General features: G+C 47.6%; 1 protein-coding gene across 9 annotated transcripts in view; it reads right to left on the minus strand.

Annotated features, from left to right (window-relative positions):
- ADAM22 (ADAM metallopeptidase domain 22) overlaps positions 1 to 9844 on the minus strand; it is a 225743-nt gene extending 215899 nt beyond the window's left edge. For all 9 annotated transcript variants that reach the window (XM_062179303.1, XM_062179300.1, XM_062179302.1 and 6 more), the window contains exons 1-2: positions 9769 to 9844; positions 9164 to 9324 (exon numbers count right to left, since the gene is read on the minus strand). In XM_062179303.1, the coding sequence (XP_062035287.1) occupies positions 9164 to 9324; positions 9769 to 9844 (237 nt within the window). The remainder of the gene's footprint in view (positions 1 to 9163; positions 9325 to 9768) is intronic.
- Between the last annotated feature and the right edge of the window lie 1028 nt (positions 9845 to 10872).

Here is a 10872-nt window from a genome sequence, read left to right on the forward strand (position 1 = left end):
GCGCCAGCCCTGACATATCTCTTTTTTTAATATATAAACTTTCTTTATTTATATGAAAGCCAGAGTTACAGAGGGAGAGACAGAGAGATCTTCCATCCACTGGTTCACTCCCCAGTTGGCAGCAACAATCAAGGCTGGGCCAGGCTGAAGACAGGAGCCACAAGCTTCATCCAGGTCTTCCACATTGGTGCAGGGGCCCAAACACTTGGACCATCTTCCACTGCATTCCCAGGCCACTAGCACAGGGCTGGGTAGGAAACAGAGCATTCAGGACTCAAACTGGTGCCCATTTGGGATGCTGGCATCACAGCTGGCAGCCTTACCCACACTATACCACAATACTGGCCCCAATTACTTACCTCTTTTATTTGAATGATTTCGCATTTCGAACTCTGATGCTACCAGCTCTGTGAAATCACCAATATATTTTCCACTTTTCTTTTGGAGAAGGATCTGTGACTATAAATCCCTACTTAGCACTTAATATTTCTGTTTCCCAAACTTTAACCATAAGAGAGCATATATAATTTTAGTGTTAACTGGTGAATACTAAAATCTTTGCTTTACAATGAAAAGAGTATAAAAATCAGTGTACCTATCCACAAACAGAACAGATGGCCTTCAACAGGCAGTTTCCACCTTTTAAATGCCAAATGTCTTTACATATTCTACTTTCATTTTCAAGATCTTTTAAATGCCAAATGTCTTTATATATTCTACTTTCATTTTCAAGATGGTAAAAATCAAACGACCTTGCTGTGTTTTGTAACAACAACTTTCGCTATTATACAACTTTAAAAATATACATATTTTTTCAAGCACTGTAAGAAATATATAGTTCCAATGGGATAAATGTAAAAAATCTTTGACCCCAGTTCAGATACATCCAAACGTTTTGAATGCCTTCTAAAGAAGTGCTGGCAGTCCCCTACCATCGAAAGTTTATGTAGTGGTTATGCACACAGGCAGTGCAGTCAGGAAAACTGATTGAATTTGAATCCCCTCTCAGCGACCAATCAGCTCTGTGATCTTACAGATGATGGCATTACCCATCATCGATGACTTTTGTGAGGAGGGAATGAGTTAATGTATAGAAAGCGTACACAAGACTAATCAGCATATAAAAGGTTACCATGTAAGTTGCCATGTTATAAATGTACACTATAAATTTTTAGTGTATAATATATGGTGACATTACTTTAAGTATTTTTCTCTTTTCTTCATCTTTTCCTTTTTCCTTGCCACTGTTTCCCTCAGTCTCCTTTTCTTCTGCTCCTCGTCCCTCCCCACTTTTATCAGCATCTTCTTTCCCTTTGCGGCTTAATCGTGAGACTTAACGATAAACGTGGCCCGGCCCTATCTTCGCCCACCAGAGCCGTGGTGACTGCAAAGGTTTGGGCTGGAAGAAAAAGCAAGTTTCTCTCCTTATGTTTCTAGAAGGGCTATGACTGTTAACAATGACGGCAGAACACTTGGCTTTCTTTGCAACACAAAAAAGCAAACAAAACTAAGAACAATTTTTATCAATTTATAAGCTGTTAGAGTCATGGTTTTCCATATACAGCTGTAAAGAAATAAGGAAAGATTGGTTCCTCTTGTGCACAGTAAAATCTTTGGGTAAAATTTCAAAGATATCTGCAAATATACACACAAATTATATTTGTATTTCTATTTTGTTTGATCTCATAGAATAAAAATAGAAAAATTCTTGAATTAGTTTTGATGACCTAGAGCTTCTCTCTAGGACTGTGAATCTACTTGGTTATGTAAATTTGAGAGTAGATTTAAGGAAACTCCCACAATTTTGAATTTTAATTTCTTGTTAACTATTTCATTGTAAGAGAAGAACACTGGTAGGAGAATAAAAGCACATGGGAAAACAGCTTCCTTCTATTTGTAGCAGAATAAAGTGCTGTCTGGTAGCAAAACTTTACCAATATTAAGCTACTAAGTTTAACAAGTGCACCTTTAAAAACAATATTTGTGCTATCCTTGCAAAATATCTCTGAAGCTGTAATCCTAGGAGTCTTTTTCTGCCAGGGAATCAGTACTGCAGACAACTGACTGGCAAGCTGACTCAGAGCTCCCAAATGAAACAGCACAATTTTAAGTACAGCTCTGCCATGCATAGGAACGGTGTGTGACTATCTTCACAATAATGGAGCACACCCACTGCCGCCATATTGCATCTGCCCCAGTCATTACTGGATATGTATTTTTGTAAATTTTTTAATTTGTTTATTTGAAATGGGAGGGGGGAGATTAATCTTCCATTCACTGGTTCACAACAGCCATAAATGGCTGCAACAGCCAAGGCTGGGAAAGGATGAAGTGAAACCAGGAGCCAAGTGCATCTTTTGGGTCTCCCATGTGGGTAGCACGGGCTCCAACACTTGAGCCATCTTCCTTTGCTTTCCCAGGTGCATTAACAGGGCACTGGATTGGAAGTGGAGCAGCCAGGACTTGAACTGGAGCCCAAGTGGGATGCTGGCCTTGCAACAGCAGCTAAAGGCTCTGCACCACAGCACCAGCCCCTCATTACTGGATATTAAAACCAAAATAAACTGTGCAGCTACGAGTATGTCCTTGGCACGGACTGACTACATATGCAGCTACAACACTTTCTAAGGAAAGAGATAAAAGAAAAAAGTGGCCGGCGCCATGGCTCAACAGGCTAATCCTCCGCCTTGCGGCGCCGGCACACCGGGTTCTAGTCCCGGTCGGGGCACCGATCCTGTCCCGGTTTCCCCTCTTCCAGGCCAGCTCTCTGCTGTGGCCAGGGAGTGCAGTGGAGGATGGCCCAAGTCCTTGGGCCCTGCACCCCATGGGAGACCAGGATAAGCACCTGGCTCCTGCCATCGGAACAGCGCGGTGTGCCGGCCGCAGCGCGCTACCGCGGCGGCCATTGGAGGGTGAACCAACGGCAAAAGGAAGACCTTTCTCTCTGTCTCTCTCTCACTGTCCACTCTGCCTCAAAAAAAAAAAAAAAAAAAAAAAGTAACCCATCTATCTCTTGGCATCAGAAAATACCTGATAAGAAGCCATTCTGCTACTCATAAAGAAATAAAATCTTTGGATAAAAAACAAACCATTGACAATTTAGGAGGTGACCACACAACAAAATAAACCAACAAATGCCGTCTCTTTCATGCTACTGTAAATCTGTGATGCCCAACTGGAAAAAGAACTAATCACTAAGGTGCTTCACTTAAAAAACAACAATTACAATTACATGATTATCAATATCAAACTCTGATAAGACTCGTATCTTATCCATAAAGGAAGCCAGTTCTTTGTTTGTTTTTGGTTTTCTTTTTGACAGGCAGAGTGGACAGTGAAAGAGAGACAGAGAGAAAGGTCTTCCTTTTCCGTTGGTTCACCCCCCAATGGCCACTGTGGCCAGCGCACTGAGGCTGGCGCACCGCGCTGATCCAAAGCCAGGAGCCAGGTGCTTCCTCCTGGTCTCCCATGCAGGTGCAGGGCCCAAGCACTTGGGCCATCCTCCACTGCACTCTTGGGCCACAGCAGAGAGCTGGACTGGAAGAAGAGCAACTGGGACAGAATCCGGTGCCCCAACCGGGACTAGAACCCAGGGTGCCAGCGCCGCAAAGTGGACCCATTGAGCCACGGCACCGGCTGGAAGCCGGTTCTTTTTAAATGAGTTTTATCCTTTTAAAAAACTGAAAACACACAATTCCTTCAGCACAAATAATTTCAAGACAGAAGATACTGAATATTTTGGATAGTCCTGTGTGCTGTTTTCCTGCACTGAAATTACTTCAAAGTAGGGAGACAACCTTGAAGTTACCCACACACAAACAAGTATGATCACTTTGACTATTATTTCTAGGATTCTTTTTTTTTATATTTTTCTCTATTTATTTATTTATTTATTTATTTATTTATTTATTTTTTTGACAGGCAGAGTGGATAGTGAGAGAGAGAAACAGAGAGAAAGGTCTTCCTTTTTGCCGTTGGTTCACCCTCCAATGGCCGCTGCGGCCAGTGCATCACGCTGATCCGAAGCCAGGAGCCAGGTGTTTTTCCTGGTCTCCCATGTGGGTGCAGGGCCCAAGCACTTGGGTCATCCTCCACTGCCTTCCAGGGCCATAGCAGAGAACTGGCCTGGAAGAGGGGCAACCAGGATAGAATCTGGTGCCCCAACCGAGACTAGAACCTGGGGTGCCGGTGCCGCAACACAGAGGATTAGTGTGTTGAGCCACGGTGCCGGCCTATTTCTAGGATTCTTTGGCATAATCAGATTTCAGCATGGGCCAATCATCTCACTTGGGACAAAAGTAAAGTATAGCGGCCAGTGCTGTGGTGCAGCGGGTTAAAGCCCTAGCCTGAAGCGCAGGCATCCCATGTGGGCACCGGATCTGGTCCCGGCTGCACCTCTTCTGATGTAGCTCTCTGCTATGGCCTGGGAAAGCAGTAGAGGATGGCCCAAGTCTTTGGGCCCCTGCATCCACATGGGAGACCCAGAAGAGGCTCCTGGCTCCTGGCTTCAGATGGCGCAGCTCCGACCATTGAGGCCAATTGGGGAGTGAATCATCAGATGGAAAACATCTCTCTCTCTCTCTCTCTCTCTGTGCCTCTCCCCTCTCTGTGTAACTCTGACTTTCAAATAAAATAAATAAATCTTAAAAAAAAAAAAAAAAAAAGCCCTGGCCTCAAGCACCGGCATCCCATATGGGTGCCAGTTCTAGTCCCAGCTGCTCCTCTTCCGATCCAGTTCTCTGCTATGGCCTGGGAAAGCAGGAGAAGATGGCCCAAGTCCTTGGACTCCTGCACCCATGTGAAGCTCCTGGCTTCAGATCAGCTCTGGCCATTGTGGCCATCTGGGGAGTGAACCAGCAGATGGAAGATCTCTCTTGTGTCTCTATCTCCCTCTGTAACTCTTTCAAATAAATAAAAATAAATCTTAAAAAAAAGTAAAGTATGCAGTCATATAACCAACCATGCACTAGAACATGGACTCATATCAATAGAATTACTATTTCACATCAGTCAAATTGTCAGCATTTAAATAGAACAAAAGCAAAAATTTCTTCCAAAATATAAGTCCCTAATTAGGGATGAAAATGGAAACAAGGACACATTAAGGTGTTTCATACCATCATAGTTCTTGGGAGCTTCCTGAAACATTAACTAATGCACTACTAATTCCCCGACCCTTGGTCAAGGGCGTGAGTTCTCCAGGTGGAAGTAATTCTTGAATTAGGTTAGATGACCTGAAAGATCTCTTCTCTTCTATGGGATTCCACTTAATTATGTAAATTTGAGTAATTTGTAAATTATTTCTGGAAAAGTGTTTAAATCTCTGGTAATTGCAGCACAATTTTACATCTGAATGATGTCATATAATTTCTAAATACTACTCAAGCAGCCTGAGGGAGGTAATGTTATTTAGCAGATTCATAGAGCACTTACTACACACTTACCATTGCTCTATATGCTTTATAAATATTAACTCACTTATGGTATGGTATATTCAGTATATTCAGTAACTAAGGTCTTTTGAAGCTTAATTATATTATAAACTGGCATTTACCAGTGAGTTAAAGTGAACAATTGCACTCACTCATTCTTTGAAATTAAAACTACTCATTTCTAAAAACCAGGACTGTCCCACAAGAACACGAATCTGGTCAGTTAACTGACCAGATAGAAACATTTCTATCACCTCCAACACAAAGTCCAAACTCCTCAGCAAGTCAGGAAGGTGATTCTGTTCCTACTGCCTGCTGGCCTGTTTGTCTCACTGCTCCCTTGAACCTCCACTACTTGAAGTTAACAAAGACACAACCTGACTCCCATGGGCCGGTGCACTTGCTGTCCCCTTTGTAGGATATACCCACCCTCTTCCCTTCATGTAGCAAATTCCTAACACTCTGCAAAGCCAGCACCTCCCTCAGAAAGCCCACCAACCACTCCTCTGGGTTAAGGACTGGGCCTATTACCCGCAGAAAAGCACAGAGAAGTGCAAAGTATAACTGCTTATTCACTCACTTATCTCGCACTCAACTGTGGGCTGCTGGAAGGCTACAACTATTTCTTTTCTCTTTCATCCCTAGAACCTTAAACAAAATTAGTACACAGTGGAGCTCAAGTAAATAAATCCTTTTAAATAAGCAAATGAACACATAAGGTTAATGAGGTCACAGGAAGTCAGCTTGACTTTATCCCTGAAATGGAAAAGAAGTTATTAAAAGTATCTATGGGTGCATAAGATGCCCTAAGTTGTACCTATTTAATCACCAAAGAAATAATAAAAGCAATAGAAAAGCAACTGATGTTCTCTGGTTCAATGACAGAGCTTAGGGAAACTATCAATGTCAAAAGTGCAAGCTCCCTGGCTCCTGGCTTCGGATCGGCACAGCTCCAGCCGTTGCGGCCATCTGGGGAGTGAACAGCAAATGGAAGACCTCTCTGTCTCTACCTCTCTCTGTAACTCTTTCAAATAAATAAAATAAATCTTTAAAAAAAAAAAAAGTGCAAGAAAATTCAGTTTCCTAACTGTACGAAAAGTTGGCCTCAGGCAACCAGGACTTGACAACTCTAACTGCCGAATTCAGTGCTAGCCACCAATGACTTCCAGATGTAGCTTAAGGAGCAGGGCAAGCGACAGTGGCTCCCCGGGTGGTGCAGAAACTGAGATGCACAGCGCACACCTTAGCGTTTGCAGACACTGAGATAATTTCCTGGAATGATGACTCTGGTGACAGGACTGTGCCATTACTTAGACTTCTGACTTGATTTAATGATTCCTTCACGAGAGAGGACATTCAGCCTGGCAGATAAGGTGCCCGTGTCCCACTTTAGAGTGCCTGTGTTCAATTCCTGGCAGAGAGCAGGTGATGGTTCAAGTAACTGCGTTCCTGCCACCAACCACAAAGACCTGGACTGGACCTGGCTCAGGTTCAGGCATTACAGGCCATTTGTGGGGTGACCTAGCAGATGGGAGGTGTGTCTGTCTCTCCACCCCTCTCCCGCCGCTTCTCATATAAATAATCTATTCATGCTGTCTAATCTAAACCCTACTAATCCATTTACACCTCACCAAAAGCCATCCTTAACTGTGAGGTTCCATAGGAGACAGAAGCCCCATGGGACCAAGGTACCTTTTGCCCCAAGTGGAGAGGCCGGTCAACCAAAAAACTGCAGAAGCGGAGATCCCTAAGCGAGGGGAAACGGTGGACTGGCTCATCTCCCAAAGGCAGTGGTCTTTCACCAGCACAGAGAGGGGCAGAAGGCACCTGAGCACATCCCCAGCTCGAGGCAGATGCCAGGCTCCACCCTGCGGCTTCTTTTCTGTATCTCTACTTCCTTCTCTCCTTCCCTTCCTCTCCCAGAAAGTCTCTGTAACTTGCTTAAAACACTGCCTATATCAGCAAAACCCAAACTTGGGAAACTACAGGAGAAAAAAGCCATGGCTTCAATGAATAAACTGCAGGCATAAAAACGTAAATAAATGCTGGAAACTATAAAGTAAAAGATTTTAAAACTAAAACAACAGGGGTGGACATTTGGAAGAGCAGTTAAGATGCTGCTTGAGATACCTGCATCCTATTTCAGATTTAAGTCCCAGATCCTCTGCTTCCAATAAAACTTCCTGCTAATGCACATATATACATATAACACACACACACACACACACATATCTGTGTACACACACAAACACACATTACTTGTAAGGCAATTGGAAGTTTGAAAAGACTTGAAAATTCTTAAATTTTAAGAATATAACATGGTCACATTTTCAAAAGAACCCTTACCCCATTGAAATTTCTAATGACTAAAAGGATATGATTTGCTTGAAAATAATTCAGGAAGGGGGAGAAAATAAGTAAGGGTATGGATAAAGCAAGCTTGGTCATGAGCTGCTAATTGCTGTTATATTTTTGTTTCTTACGCTATTCTATTTTTTTATGTGCTCCAAGTATTTTATGATCAAAGGTTGCAAAAGGGTATGAGAATATCCCCCTAAGCAGATTAAAAGTTAGACAGAGAAACTGTGTCCCCCTGACTGTTCAATTTTCACATGGAAACAAATCAAAATGGAAAAGGAAAAGAGGCATTTACCAAACATTAGTTCAAATAATAAAATCTTTCATTGAAGGCGTAGTATATTAAATATTCTCCTTAGTAATCTAACTTGGGTGTATATTACAGTGTCCCTTAAATCAACTTCCTAACTCATATTAACAAAATGTTACAGAACCAAGTACTCGGTTACAAATGCAGATTTAAATCATATTTTTCTACTTACTTATTTTACACACACATACATAAATTAGTAAACTATCACATCATCATAATAAACTTAAATTGGTGGAGTATATGTACACTTGTGAAACTGGTCAGCTTGCCTTTGCTTCACTGAAGTTAACAACTACACGAACAAGTTCTGTCCTAATAGGTTACACCTGAGTAGCTGCACAGCCCTTCAGGTCGATGCGTATAAACACACACGCAAAAATGCTTATAGAACCCCCCAAAAAGACTTCCTGAAATGAGCCAGTAAATTCAAAATAACTGCCAGGAATATCTGTGCGTGTGTGAAACTGAACCACATCCAGGTGCAATGACAGAGTTTTCCAAACACAACTGATCAACGCTCCATAAGCACAGCCCCGACGACACCAAGAGGAGAGCCGGGAGAGAGCAGCCCTGTTCCGGAGAGGCAGAGGTGCCCGGCACATCTCTGGCGTCCGCAGTCTGGGCCCGCTGAGAACCCTGAAGTTCCGAGGGTTCTGAGAGTCTGGGTTTCCCTGCAGTGTCTCTAGCCTTAAATTTTTTTTTTCTCCAATTTTTTCTGCAGCACCAATCTTGGGCTAAACCACTTACAAAGTCTTCTCTTTGAGGGTTCAGGCAAGAATGATGATGCAAACTCTGCCCTGCTCCTGCTCCTCCTCCCCCCTCCCACGCACGGCTCTGGCTCCACAGCAGGCACCGGGTCCCTGCTCCTGCGCTCGTCCCCCTGCCCCGGAGCCCTCGACCTGCGGTCCTCCGCGCGCCTCCCGGGGCCCCCTTTTCGCTCCCTCTCGCCCCGGGAGCGCCGGGCCCGCTCTTTTCACCCGAGGCACCGCGTCTCCAGGGCAACGGAGAGCACACGCGGGGTCGCGCGAGGACCGCCCCCGCCCCGCCCCGCGCCGCTCACCTGCCGGCCGCCGGGGTGGCCCCGCACCCGCGTGTCCAGCTCGTCGTGGCGAGTTTCGTCCCCGCCGCCCGCGCGGTAGACGAGGCGCAGGGGCACGGTGCTCTGGCGCTCCAGGAAGCGGTTTTCCTTCCTCCTCTCCAGCCCCGCCAGCGAGGCGTCCCCTGCACGCAGGAACGGGTGGGCAGGGAGAAAAGGCGAAAATCCTGAGCCCGACCCGCACTGCAACATCCCGCGGTCCCGGGTCTCCCCCACCCCCGCGAGAACCCGCAGCGACCCTCCTCGCCCGGGGACCCCAGCCCGGAGCCTTGGACCAGCATCCAGGCTCGGGGCCCAGAAGCAGAGCAGCCCTTTCCCACCCTTCCCACGCCTCCTCTTCACAAGAAAAACCCACATTTGACCGAAGGCTGCCGAAGCATCCGCGCACCCCCACACATTTATTTATTTTATTTATTTTTTGCTCCACTTCTCGTCACCTTTCCCAATTTAAAATCATCATCCTCACCATCATCTCCCCGCGCACTTGGGAAATGGGGATGCGCCCTTCGAAATGCGCCCCGGGGACTCCACGAAGATGCCCCGGAGCCTGGGGCGAGTGGCGAACTTACCTGCCCGGCCGCAGCGCGCCACGGGGCAGGTCCCCAGGGCGCAGAGCAGCAGGAAGGGCCCCGCCGCCGCCCGCATGGTGCCGCCGCCAGCCCGCCTCGCCCGACGCGCGCCGCTGCTCACGCCCGGGGCGCCGAGGCCGCCCGCCCGGGTCGGCTGCCCCCGGCCGCGCTGCAGCCTGCGCCGCGCCGCCGCCTCAGTGCTGCATTGTGAGCGAGCGACTGCTGCATTGGGCGGGTGGCGGTAGCTAAGTGGCTTCTGGCGCCTCCCACCTCATCGCCTGGCTCCGGCCCAGACGGGCGACGAGCGCACGGCGGGGAGCGAGCGAGCGGCGAGCGCACGGCGCTCTCGGCCCCCGAGCGCGCGCGCGCACACGGCCAGGGGCGCCCGCCGGGAAATGTAGTCCTGGCTCCGCGTGCCGCTCGTGCGCGCCGCGGCCTCGAGAGCGCGAGGCCCTCGGCCGCCGGCGGACGGACGCGGCGGAGGGGCGGGCGGGGAGGCCTGGTGGCCCGGGGCAGGGCCGGACGTGCCGTGGCCGCGGCGGGAGTTCATCCCCACCGAGCGCCCAGACTGCACCGCTCCCCGGACTGGAATCCTCGGGGCGCCTCGCCCTCCTGAGTACGCGTGGACACGTGTGGACGGAGGTGGGCACCTGCCCTCGGACACAGTGCCGCGCACCCAGCGTCCTGGTGCTGCGCAGTGCTGGGAGCCAAGGAGGGCGCCCTGGGGAAAGTCTGCACGAGGTCAGCTCTCCCTTCTCTTCCCCCCTGCCTACTTCAGACCTCTATTTGAAAACCGAACTTGAGGAAATTTACTTTGTTCACCCTGCTTATTCCAGTTTCTGCTGGTTCCAAATGTTAGAAATAGAGAGCTCCTCTATCCACAGATTTACTCCCAACTGCTCGCAGCCAGGAAGTCTGATGTGGGTGCCCCATGTGCATGGCAGGGACTCCAGTAATGGGCATTAGCAGGACGATCTGGGCATTAGGCTCACAAGCCAAGTAGCAGAGACCCCCGTTGGGTTGTGGAATGTGGTGTCCCCCGCAGAGGCTCAGCATGCTGCACCCGGACGCCTGCAGCCCACCCCATGTTAGACACCTTGAGGA

Source organism: Lepus europaeus, chromosome 20 (genome assembly GCF_033115175.1).
Source record: "Lepus europaeus isolate LE1 chromosome 20, mLepTim1.pri, whole genome shotgun sequence".
Lineage (NCBI taxonomy): Eukaryota > Metazoa > Chordata > Mammalia > Lagomorpha > Leporidae > Lepus > Lepus europaeus.